General features: G+C 54.4%; 1 protein-coding gene across 3 annotated transcripts in view; it reads right to left on the bottom strand.

Moving 5' to 3' along the window:
- The window catches only part of NOL6 (nucleolar protein 6), a 67,232-nt gene that overhangs the window by 52,478 nt on the left and 1,870 nt on the right, over positions 1–12,884 (bottom strand). For all 3 annotated transcript variants that reach the window (XR_004373637.2, XM_032779849.2, XM_032779848.2), the window contains exons 2-12: positions 12,068–12,289; positions 10,349–10,465; positions 9,669–9,848; positions 8,577–8,745; positions 7,396–7,530; positions 6,654–6,817; positions 5,813–5,933; positions 5,274–5,332; positions 4,889–4,990; positions 1,449–1,564; positions 717–894 (exon numbers count right to left, since the gene is read on the bottom strand). Coding sequence is in view for 2 of the 3 variants with exons in the window: in XM_032779849.2 (XP_032635740.1) it covers positions 717–894; positions 1,449–1,564; positions 4,889–4,990; positions 5,274–5,332; positions 5,813–5,933; positions 6,654–6,817; positions 7,396–7,530; positions 8,577–8,745; positions 9,669–9,848; positions 10,349–10,465; positions 12,068–12,289 (1,563 nt within the window). In the remaining variant the exon portion in view is untranslated. The remainder of the gene's footprint in view (positions 1–716; positions 895–1,448; positions 1,565–4,888; positions 4,991–5,273; positions 5,333–5,812; positions 5,934–6,653; positions 6,818–7,395; positions 7,531–8,576; positions 8,746–9,668; positions 9,849–10,348; positions 10,466–12,067; positions 12,290–12,884) is intronic.

Here is a 12,884-nt window from a genome sequence, read left to right as displayed (position 1 = left end):
AGAACCCCTGCCCTCTGGAGAGCTGAACTCTGGAGCCAGGCAGACGGGGTGGCGACGTACTCAAGAGCCCTACCCTGACCCCCACCAGCCTCTGCTGTAGCGCTGCCAGGCCGGGGCCTGGTTATCCAGATCAGCTACAGCCCAGCAATGCAAGTTCTCTCACTACCTCCATCACCAATGGGTCTCAATCCCTGTCTGGGAGGGACCCCACTGAGAGAGGGGAAGGGCGGGGGGGGGGAGGACGGACGGAATTTGACTATTTATCCCTTATGTCTGTGTGGCTTACTTCCTTCGCGGCGAATCCCATGCCTCGGCTGAGCCACAACAATCGATACCCTGGAAAACACAAAACTACGGAGCAAAAAACGGATATCCGCCGCAATTAAACCTAGTACTGCAAGGTGCTGACACCCTCCCGCCCCCAAGCCGGAATGCCTCTAAAGGGAAGAAAACAGCAGGGAACTGGACGGAGCTCCACCCATCTCAGTCAGCAAACAACTACAGCTTTTTACAAGTTTGGTTCAGTCTGGAAGATAGCCAGCCCCCTCTGAGAGGGGCACAGGGCAAGGACTCTCCCTTCCCACCTCTCCCCAGGCAGCACAGCAAAGGAAGGAGACAGGAAGCCCGAGGAGAAGGGGCACCCCAGGAGGGGGATATTAGAGCCTCCTGTGTAATGCAGCAGCTGTTTCTCTGTGAAGGGGGCGGGGAGGGCTTACCTGCGGTGCCTGGGGCAGGGAGTGTGTCAGCAGCAGCACCCTCTCGGACAGCCCTCGCGCCAGCAGGGAGGTAACGAAGGGCAGGGCCGCAGCAACATAGTTCCCGCCTCGATCCATCAGCTCATTCAACAGCTGCATCTTCTTGCAGGCTCCCTGCAGCTTGGAGACATGCTTCAGGCTGCAGCAAGGGAGGAGAGAGCCTCAGTCACCTTGGGAAATGCCCCTGGGATCCCCCTGCCAAGCCACTTCAAGGCAGCGGCACCTGCAGGATTTTCCCAAGGTAGGAGGGATGCTGGGAGGGGGGCACGGGCCAGGAACTGGACTACACTCACAGGATCGAGTGCACACAGCATCATCCAGCTAGCAGGGTAAAGTCTGATACAGTGTGGACCAGCTAAGCTGGGATTCCCAGCTCTCCCTCAGTGTGTACTAAGAGTTCCCAGCCCTCGTGGCTCAGGGGAAATAAGACCTCGAAATGGCCACCCATGCCAGCCAACCTAAACAGCTGGGATGTGTGCATAGCACGCCCTGTCTGAGGCAGGGGAGCAGAGGGGTGCCACCCTGACCTGCAGGGGGAGGAGGAGACAGCTGGGAGGGCAGATGATGACCACAGAGCTACCCGGGCTGCATCTGCGCTGCGCTTTTGCCAGGATCCCGCGCTGAGCCTGGGACAGCCAGCTGCCCTCTGACCAATCCCCCACACCACCCCCAACCCACGGTGAACACACTCACTGGAAGACATGGTCGAAGGTTCTGATCAGGGGCTTGGGAGTCATGAGCAACAGCTGGAATCCATCCACTGTTCTGTCGTCCAGAACTTCCATCGAGCGCTTGGCTTCGAACTGGACCTGAGGGAAGGGCAGTCGTGAACTGAGGGTAGGGGAGAGTTCACTCCACTGGCAGGCTGAGCACAGGTCCTTCAGTGCCTGAGAGCACCCTGGCTCCCCGGTCATCTGCAGCCCAGCTGCGACCCACACTCCATTCCGATCTGGGGGCAGTCCACAGGGAGTCCTGGCTCTGAGCCCAGCCAACCCTTGGCCCCAGATCTCACTGCTGGGCAAGAGGCACCCTATATAAAAGGACTCCAGGTTGCAGCCAATTCAGCTTAGTAAGGAGAAGGCACAAGGCTCCAGTGCTGAGCTCGCAGATCCACCTCTAAAGCATCAGACTCAGTTCCAGGGCTAGAGCCAGGAACAGCCATGCCTGGGGAGCAGGACCCGGATCCCTCATCACCTCCAACAGTGTCTCTGCATGGCCAGCTCAAAGCAACAGTTCTCCCTCCCGTGGCTGGTTATTTTGGGCCCCCGACTTTAACCTCTGATTGCCCTGGAGGGTGGCAGTATGTTCTGTGCCTCGAGGAGTTCAGGGCTGTTAATCTAGAGACGTTCACCAGACCTATATACACTTTAAAAACCTACAGAGAGAATTTTAAATAATAACCCTTTGCCCTAGCGGCCCAAAGCAGCTTACACAAAACACTAGTAACAGAAAGGGATCAATTCACCCACACCACTGAAATGCAGCCACCTCTGAGGTGGAGCAAAGCAGCTGTTTAACTGGACTACAGCAACGCAATATACCTGAGCACAAAACCCTCAGCAGTTTGGTAATTCCAACTAGGATAAAATGCTACCAGATGTCACCTCAGCAACACAGGCAAGGGTGAGCACATCACCCCCATCCTCTGCTCTCTACGCCGGCTTCCCCTAGAACTGCTAATCAAGCTTAAGGTCTCGGTCCTTGTCACACAGTGCTCCATGGCTTGGACCCAGGGTACCTAAAAGACCATTTACAGCTCCAGGATGAAGACCGTGTCTGACAACTTTGCTCCTCCCACACAATGGAACTCTCACCAATAAGGGTAAAGCTCGTCTGTGTGGGAGACAGAACTGTCTCTTGAGATGATTGGAGACTGCTGAATGAACTGCCCCAGGAGCTAAGGACTATCACAAACCTCGCCACTTTCCACTCCAAGTGTAAGGAGCAAGTCTTTGATCTGCCTTCTCCAACATGAACGGCCATAGTGCGTCAGATCAATGGTTCATCTAGCCCAGGATCCTGTCTTCCGACAGTGGCCAATGCCAGATGCAATGAACGGTGATCTATTCCCTGTCATCCAGCCCCAGCTTCTGGCAGTTGGAGGTTTAGGGACACGCGGGGCATTGGGTTGCATCCCTGACCATCTTGACTAAAGGCCACGGACGGGCCTATCCTCCCTGAACATGTACACCTCTTTTTTTAAATCCAGTTATGCTTTTGGCCTTTACAACATCCCCTGGTAACGAGTTCCACAGGTTGACAGTGTTGGGGGAAGAAATACTTTCTTGTGTTGGTTTTAAACCTGCGGCCTGTTAATTTCCTTGGGTGACCCTTGGTTCTTGTATTAACCTGAAGTGGTAAGTAACAATGCCCTATCCATTATCTCCACACCATTTATGATTTTTCATCTCCGCGCCTCTCTGTCTCCCGTAGACCCCCAGTTCAGCCAGTCTGGCCTCAGGCACAGGTGCTGGAACTAGGGGAGCTGCCGCACCTCCTAGCTTGAAGTGGTTTCCATTATACACACGCTTTACAGTTTGATTCAATGACTCTCAGCATCCCCACTATACAAATTGTTCTAGCATCCTGGATTCAAGAGACAGTCCCATGTCTCTGGGGGCCATGAGCTGCTTGCAGTGTATGCACACGCAAGCAGGTAACTGTACTTGCCGCATTCGGCGCAACAGACTGGATCACATCCACTCTACAGCTGGACTTCTGCCTATATTATTGTCACAGGCCGCTAGGCTCAGCGTACAGCCCACGCTATCATTTTTAATCAAGCGCACGCATGCACACACACACAGCAAGCACACAGCAAACTACCAGACAAACTCACCCCAAGGGTCACATAGTCGCTCCTCTTTCACCTGGAGAAATCCCTCGAAAAACCCCTGCCCGCTAGCTCCTCCGGTCGCTTTGGAGCCAGCTTTTGAACGCCCTGTTCTCCCTGAGTTAGCCCCACTCCCTTATCAAGAGGTTAAGGATCAAAGGACAGCAGACTAGAGCCTCATGAGGAAGCATGTAGCTGCCTGGCTCAGCACACACAGCAAAAGGTGCATTCAGCGGCAGCAACAACCAAAAGACGACACTCTACCACACACATTCTTCCCTCTTTGAAGAGGAAGAGGGACCAGAAAACACACAACGTGCTAGTCACATTGCTTAGTGCACTACTGGAAGGCTCTCAGTTGCTACGGTGAAGAATGTGACATGAAAACCGACGTAGAATAGGAGAGAACATAACGGTTTAGGAGGAAGAATCCTGCATCCCTGGAGGGATAAGATGGTAAGTCAGGGGTTGGCAGCCTTTCAGATGTGGTGTGCCGAGTTTTCATTTATTCACTCTAATTTAAGGTTTCACGTGCCAGTCATATATTTCAACATTTTTAGAAGGTCTGTTTCTATAAGTCTATAATATATAACAATTATTGTTGTATGTAAAGTAAATATGGTTTTAAAAATGTTTAAGAAGCTTAATTTAACATTAAATTAAAATACAGAGCCCTCTGGACCGGTGGCCAGGACCCGGGCAGTGTGAGTGCTGCTGAAAATCAGCTCGCATGCCACCTTCAGCACACATGCCATAGGTTGCCTACCCCTGAGGTAGATGCTCATATTCGGATTCCAGCTCCTGTGAAAAGTACCCAGGGTCTCCAATGATCACAAGAAGGCAGAGAGCCTGGCTCCACACGGTCTCTGAAGACAGCACTATAAGCTGCATAGCTCATTCCTGTGCTCATGTCCCAGCATGCTCTACTCTCCCTTGATAGGAAGAGCCCCACCTCCGGAATCCTGTTCCTCTGAGGCTCCCACCCCAGCACAGACAGGGCCTTACCCCGCTTAGCTTTCTGGGCAGGACACAGCACAAGCAGCCAATGCACAAGCTGCAGCCTTCCTACACTTGCTTGTCTGTAATATACTATGGCTGGGATAGAAAAGCCTCTGAATCTGAAAGCGGAAGGGGCATCCCAGGCAAGGGGACATTGGCTCCTGGTACCAGACAACAGGCCCGTGCAGGACAAAGCCACTTGGCAAGACCAGCCTGGAAACAGCAGGCAACGGGCACCTTGGGGAGGAGAGAGAGAGAGGCGGGACTCTATGTGGATGCCCATCAGCAACACTGCCGGTACCTGCTTGTACTTGCTAGCGGTCATGTCGGCGCAGAGATTCACCAACCCCGAGGGGTCCACAAAGACCACGTCGAACACCTGGTGGAAGTCGGCCAGGGTGGGCTGGAAGAGAGAGCACGTGGCTTAGCACCCACTGAGATACGTGCAGCAACAGACTCTGCGTTGCCTCGCCCCTTAGAGTAACAGCGACTTGCAAACACGGAGCACAGCCATCCACCTGCTGGGCAGTGGGGTATTTGCATCACTGGACAGAGAAGATGAAGGCATGGCAGTTAAGTGATTGAGTCAACACTGAGTCAACAGCGAAGCCAACAACAGAACTCAGGAGTCCCTACCCCACCCTAACCACCAGGCCATGCTGCCAGGGGCCACACTTGCTCCTTACCAGCGAGCTATCTGCGTCCTTCGACAGGCTGATCCCAGCTGCACTCAGGTCTGTGGTAGCTGCGAACAAAGAAAGGGTCAGTGCTTGTGCTGGGGGGGAGTCTATCCTACTGCAACCTTGGACTGGGCTGTAAAATACGCTCACCATACAGCCATTTAACTCTGAGGGTGAAGCTCTAGGCTGCATTTTGCTGCAGGTTTCCAGACCATCAAATTAACAGGACTGTTGTGGTTTCTCACTCTCTCTCTAGAGATCAAATCACAGGGCATCATCCTGCATTCACCCCAGGGTGGGAGCTACAGGGGATCTGGCTTGTCTTGCTCAGGATTTACCTATCTGCCATAGGACATTTAACTGGGGATCCTACAGGGACAGAGTTATGTCTGTCCTCCAAGCCCCTCCAGCCCAGCCAGGGCTGCACGGTGCACAGAGGTTTATGCACCAGCCTTACACTGTTGGGTTCTAGGCTCAGCTGTGATCCAGGCCAAAGGTGCTGCCAACGCCACCTTCCCTGCCCCAAGAGCCACCAGGGAGCTCACCCAGGAACTGCAGGACGCTCCTCAGCACCTGGTAGCCGCTCATCCCCTGGCTGATCTTGTGCTTGGCTAGCAGGTAGGCAACAAGCATGGAGGCCATGAAGCCGTTGAGACACCCAAAGCCCTGTTGGGAGACAAGACACAGAGCTAGGGCAAGCTCCAGGCCTGCCCTAGAGTCACAGGCAACTCCCAGAGCTCGAGAGCACACAGCCTGATTCCCTGCTGTGCCAGGCTCAGCTGAGTAATGACGCCAGCTTCTGCTACCCTTCACCCAGCAGTGCCGGCCCAGGTGCCCGTGTCTATTGGAACGCTGCGGGGATCTAAGTGTCTTTCATCTCCCATGGCTCCAAAACCCCTTCCCCAGGGAGCCAGCAGGGGAACGTGCCAGGGCTGGGTGCTGACGCCAGAGATTGCCACTGGACCCTGACTGCAGACAGAGGGCGGGCTGAGGCCTTGCCTGCCTCAGGGCAATACCCTGCAGTCCACACTTCCCCAGCCAGGGGAGCAAACCAATTGCTTGGAATAGTCTGAATCGAGCATCATGGGGACGTTGAAGGACCAGGGACCAGACAGCTCAACCTCAATGGAGCAGTGACCCTGCTGACCCTTGATTCCCAGCTACAGAGCAAGGACCTGGGGGCAGGAGGGAGCTACTGGAGATCAACAGGGAGCATACCAGGCTGGTGCGCCTCACACATACCAAGGGCAGAGCAGGCCGGGGACAATGCGCCCCCGTCCCCTCCCCACGCCTCATGCGGGAATAGAAGAGCCAGGCCCCACACACCACTGGGGTCGAAGGGGAGGGGCAGAACTGAGCAGGCCAGCCCACCCCCAACGAGGCTACCTTGTCAAGTTCCCGCTGGTGCAGCCAAACTTTGAGGAGGGCGACTCCATCCCTCATGCCAGGGAAATCGGCAGCGGCACCGGCGAGGAAGTGCAGGTTGGACTCCAGCCCCGTGTCACAGAGGATGGAGTTGTTGTAGTGAGGAGTGGGGGGCTCGGCAGCTCCTGGGCAGGGAACAAGGCAGCCCGACCCAATCAGATGAGTTACCGGCACTTTTAACCCAATCCAACCCTCTGCATCCTTCTCAGTTAGAGGCTCCCAGAGCCATGAGGGGCTGGCTGCCTGCAGCAGGAGCTGGCTGCAAGCTCCAGCTGGTGCTGCCTCGTAGCCTCCCCTACTTGCCTTCCCAGCTTTGTGGGATGGGAGCAGCAAATTGCTATTTGCCCATCGGTGTGGGGGAAGGTCTTAGCCAGACTGCAGCAAGCAGGGAAAGGCAACAGAGCAATGCAAGGGCAGACCCTCCGGTGACTTGATGCCACTATCTGGGGTGTACCAAGCAGGATCCAGACAGGATCCAGCAGGGAATGCTGATGAGTGCAGAGACCCTGCAGGGAGCGAGAAACCCACACACAGATCCCTTTCTCTGCTGCAGGCTCCACCAACCCCACCCTGCAGGAAATTCTGATCCCCTCCCCCAATGGCCTCTATCCCAGGATCAGCCACGCACCCACCTCCCGCTGAGCTGTCTGGGTGTCCCAGGACACCCCAAGCCACAACGCAGCTCTGCACGTGCCAGCCCTACCTTCTCCAGGGGAGCCCTGCTCCAGGAACCAGGCCGTCCGGACGTTGTTCTTGCTGGGGTGCAAGCGGCTGGGCTTAAAGAAGCCGGCGGCAGGACAGGCATAGAGCCGGACCGTCACCAGCTTCTCGTCTTTACCTGCAAGCACCATGGGGAAGTGAGGTCACAGAGAGAGAGTGACACAGGGGGGGAGGTGGGGGGGGGAGCAACCCAGGAAGGTGCCACCATCCCCTTCTCCTTGGAGGGACGAGGGCACCGGCCTTTCCCTTGTATGCCACAGAGCTCCCAGCTGGAGGAGACATTATCAGTAACGGGGACAATGAATCAACAGAGCTGATAGCCCCACCCATGTCTCCAGCCACCTTGAACTCTCATCCGCGAGAGGAGTCGAGGGAAGCCGCAGAACAATGCGTCTCACTCCCCTTTCCTAGCACCCTCTCACCCCAACCCCCAATGCTCCGTCCGTTGCCCCTGGCTCTCCCTTTGCCTGACTCTTGCAACCCGCAGTCGATGTGACGCCGGGCAGCGAGCACCACATTCTGCAACGACGGCCCATCCTAGGATTAACCTGGGCCTCTTCCAGCTGGCCTGGAAAGCGCTGTGGGCACAGAGGGTGCTGCACAAACACTGATATATGGGGGACCAGACGGGGTGCACCAGTGCTGCATGCAGTGGCATTTCACGGGGATCTCTAGTGTTCTCCAGCCCTTTGTTAATGCAGTCAACCAGACTCCTATCTCCAGGAGGACCCAGGATGATGTTGGAAGGCCCACTCCCAAGTGCTTTGCCCAGGTGCCTGGGTTACTGCCAAAGCCTTTAGCCCCCAGAGCAATTTGCACCCGATAGCGTCTCTGCACTGCCAGTTCCTGTTGATTGCCCTAGTCTGTGAGGCCAGGAGTCTAAGTCCACCTCCCAGAGCGATGCACATCAATGGTGTCTTCAGGCCAGTTTTCTCCCCAGCCCCGTGTCCTGTGCACACAGGTACCAGTGTCAGACCCTTGGGCACAGCCCTGCCAGTGATGGGGGGGGCGGGGGGGGGGGTTTTGCAGCATGCACACAAACCTGGCATTGCTTGATGTGATGGCGCCACCAGCTGGTCGAGCTATGCAACTTCACTGACAAGGTGAAAAGAGCCCCAGGGATCAGGAGGGCCTAGGGGAGTGAGGATTTCACAGACATGGTACCTTGAGGCTGCAGGAGCAGGATGGGCTTGAGATGGTTGCTGTTCATGTACGTGAATCTCACGCTGCCAAAGAGCTTTTCCTTGGAGAGGTGCTGAGCAATGTGGGCCAGGTACAGAGCTCTCTTCCGGTGGTATCTCTGGTTCAGGTTGTCTTTGTCCTGGAGGATTGCCTGAGCAAGAAGGGAACAGAGGAATCATCTCTGATGCTTCCAGAGCCCAGTTCAGCCCAACACACATGCCCCTCCCTCCACTGCAGACATGCAGCCACCTCTGGGGTAAGAAGGTGACAGCCAGAGAAACAGCATTGCAGAATGCAGAGCCATCCGCTCTAGCTCTAACAGTGCCAGCAAACTGCAACCAGCCTGCCAAGCATTAGCAGACAGCATGCCTCCTGCAGAGAAGTACAGAGCTATTCTGCTGACTCACCCTGACAGCCAGCCCAGGTGGGTCACTTTAGCTGAAAGCCAGGGACATAAAAGGCAGAGTAGTTCTGAGGAGTGTGCTGAAAAGGAGGGACAGGAAGTCCTGGCACGGAAAGCGCTTTTATGCGAGTTCTTCGCATATAACCTACTACGAGTGCAGGTGAATGATGCAAAGGCTTCACCTGCTCTTTGACACAGGCTCAGGAGCAGGCCAAGGGCAGGCTGCATGGTGGCTAAGGACGCCAGACTGCATCTAAACTCATTGACATTAAAGAAAAGGCCCAGTCCCTACCCGGGCAGAGGGAGCACACAGGAGAAGGAGACAGGTTGTTTCTTCAATTGTGCTGGAAATCAAGCAGCAGGAAGCTTTGATCTGGTTAGATTGAGAGGCTCAGGGACAGTGGAGTCCCCATGGCATGACGTCCAACTCCCTTAACAACTTCTGGCACAAAGCAAGGCCCGAGACGACACATCACCTGATCTAACCCCTGACCGGTAAGCCTGGCACATTAGAGAATCCAGGGGCTGCATGCACTGGACATCTTTACCCTGTGATAACACTCAGCGTTAAGCTTCTGTAGGATAAGACACAGGCCATGGAGCACAAGAGGTTGCAGGCTCAGCCATGGCACCACACCAATCCCACGCCTGCCAGGCACACTTGGACTCACCCGGGGCATCGTCACTGCCATGTCCACGTTGATCTCCGGCTTGATGCATGTGCCCAGCAGGTAGCTCCCCACCACCGTCACTGCGGCTGGCGGCAAGAAGCGGAACTTCCCCTTCACGCTGAAAGGCACCTGGAGGAATGGAACCTTCACGTCCTTTGGGAGCCAAGACTGGTCGGCGAGCTGTGAAAGGCAGGGAGGGGTGAAGGACAGCCTATGCTCCAACTCCCAGCAGCAGCCGAGCTCATCTAGGTACTAGCAGGGCTCTGCCAAGTGAACTGGGACTCTGCCACCCACCAAAATACTGCTCAGAGCATCAAAGGGGGAGTGCAGGACCCTGAACCAAAGGCCATAACTCAATGGCAGGAAACGGGTCCAGTAGGGATCCTCCTGTTCCACAGTCCTCTCTCCTGTATTCTCTGTCTACACATCCCAGACACAATATCCATGTACCTTACAGCTACAAGGTAGGCATGGCAGGATTTATGAATCCCAGAAACATGCGCCGGAGGGGGAGAGGCAATACATCCAGCAGGGGTTGGGACAGCTGTACCACTCGGCTGAGTCGTAAACACAAGGCGTGAAATGCAAAGGGCAAAGCCGGCTGGAAGTGGCTCATTGCCAGCACAGCTCGTTTGTAAGCAGACAGCCTCATCACCTCCCCTGGCTGCCCCAGGACATACATCGGTTTCCAGGGTCTCCGGGACAGCACTCAACAGGGTGTTGATTTCATGGAGGAAGGCATCGATCTTCTGTTTCTTCTTCTCCTTTAGCTTCACCTCCTTCAGCAGCTCCTCGATCTGCAGAGAGAAGGGGAGACCATGAAGGGCAGCCTCAGCAACGGAAATCACTGCAGACTTTTATCCTGCCCCGATGGGGATTCCGAGCCTGGACCAGAGGCCAATGCTCTCTGTAGGGCGAGACGGGGAATCCCCAGTCCTTCTCAATGACTCCTCTAAGCCAGGGAGGTTTCTCCAGCACCTGGACATACAGAGAATATGATAGCATAATACCAAATACCAAGTGTTACTCTCCAAGTGGGATCCTCCACTGGCCAGTGCTGGTTCACATCAGTCCCTCTGCTGCTGCTAATTCCTAAGCAGCACTGAAACTTCCAAGTGTCAGTTCCGCTCTTGTCTGATGCCTAGACGGAACAAATGGGTGCAACTGACATCGGTTTCACTGTGGCTGGGAAGGGAAAGAATCCCTGCTACAGCAAAAGACAATGCGGCATCTAGGAGCTAGGGGCAGGTGTGGGCTTGCCCGTCCCCCAGCCATCAAGCTGGGGCAGAACATGGCTCAGAACTGCTCCTCTTCGACTGAGAACGTCTGAGGTCAAAAGAGATGCTCAGATCATCCATCCTGACCTCCTGTCTATCACAGACCATTACATTTCACTCACTCACTCCTATTCTGTGCCCAATAACTTGTGTGTATACTTTTCAGTTTTCCAGCCAGGGTTCATGTGGGGTTTGAACCTCAGGTCTCCAAGACGGTAAACACAAGGCAAACTGCTGAGCCATTTTATCTGGCTCTGTGACCACCTACAATTCTACAGCAAGTGCACATTTCCAAATAAAACGTCCAATGCCTCCCCACCCTCAACAAGCAAACGCGTCCCACCCACATTTGAGGCGTCCCAGGGTGCTATCCACAGTTCCAGGCACACACACAGCACTCACTCACATAAAGTCAGGCCAACGTCCAAACAGTAGCCAAAATCAAGGGCCTCCCCAACCACCTTCTTCCCCCAAATTGAGGCCCTGATCCTGCAATTAGACCCCCTAGCGCTGAGCCACATGACACTGTGGAACCCCAAAAGGAGAAGCAAAATCCAAAGCTCGGGACCTTGCACTTCACTCGATGCTAGAAACAGGCAGACAGAGAGAGCTCAGCAGCAGCGCTTCTAGCCAGAACAGTCTTGTGATATCACCGTGAAAACTACCATCTCAGGCACAAAAGCTATTTAAAAAATTCTCATCCCACCCTCCCCAAAATTAAGGCTTTTTGGGCCAAAATTTTCACACATTTTTCAGCCAGTGCCACAGTCCACCCATCATGCTACGGGTGAAGAATCAGAGAATCATTTGTTCACCCGCTGAAAATGAGATCGCCCCGGATGAACAAACCCATCAAATTTCTTCCCAGTGCCCCTGCCAGGGGCTCAATGTTGTCATCCCCATTATACAAACTGGAGAGAGGTCAAGGGACTCGCTCAAGGTCACAGTACGAGTCGAGGCCGAACTGGGACTGGAGCTTGGCAGTTCCCAGTGCCGTAATCCATCTGCTGCTTCTCAAGCTGCCCCAGTCCCCAACACACACTCTCGACTGGAAAAAAATCAGGCTACCAGATTGAATGCAGCATTAAGTGGGTCCTATTTGACCCCCTGGCTTCTTCTGACCTGCAGACGGAGAAGGCTGGAATGGAAGAGGTTCTCGGTCTCCTTCAGTTGGTTCAGCTCCTCATTGGTGGGCGGCTTGTACAGATCAGCCCGGCTGAGTTTCACCACTTTCACAACGCCATCCGGGACTGAAGCCCTTTTCCTTCCCTGGGGTTTGCCTTTCTTGAGGAGATCCTGATTCTCCTCCTCGGCTTCCATGTCTCCCTCCGCACTGTCAAATGCCTGCGATGATATAAACAAGCCGATTAGAAGCCATGCAGATCTGCTCACAAATGCCACTGGGAGAAAGCCTGAGTCACCAAAGCAGAGTCAGTAAGAAACCTCAAGATTGGGTGGGTCTCAGCCCAGCTCTTAATGGGTAAGTTACCTTAATACCCAAGCCCCCTCCAGGACTGGCACCAACAGACCCCCTATATAGTAGTCTCAACAGAAAAGACGGGGACTAAATGGGCCATGGAGACTGAATGAAATTCTCTGTGTTACACAAGAGGGTTGAAGCAGAGCTAGCATGAGATGGGGAAGCTGGCACTGCCCCGGGAAGGTAAGTTACATACCCAGTCAGACTATCAAATGTCTTTTACTTCTTACCCATACTCTTGCCATCTGAAAAGTGCCTTACAAACAAAAACACCTTTGAAAGGTCACTAAATGCCATCCCCTTTTAAAGAGAGGGAAACTGAGGCACTGAATTAAAAAAAACAGTCGCTTCAGACAATCTTCCCTATTATTGCTACAGGAGAACCTCAGAGTTATGAACGCCTTGGGAACGGAGGCTGTTCGTAACTCTCAAATGTTCGTAACTCTTGAACGAAACATT

The sequence above is a fragment of the Chelonoidis abingdonii genome, chromosome 6, assembly GCF_003597395.2.
Source record: "Chelonoidis abingdonii isolate Lonesome George chromosome 6, CheloAbing_2.0, whole genome shotgun sequence".
NCBI lineage: Eukaryota > Metazoa > Chordata > Testudines > Testudinidae > Chelonoidis > Chelonoidis abingdonii.
This window is presented reverse-complemented; position numbering and strand designations above follow the sequence as displayed.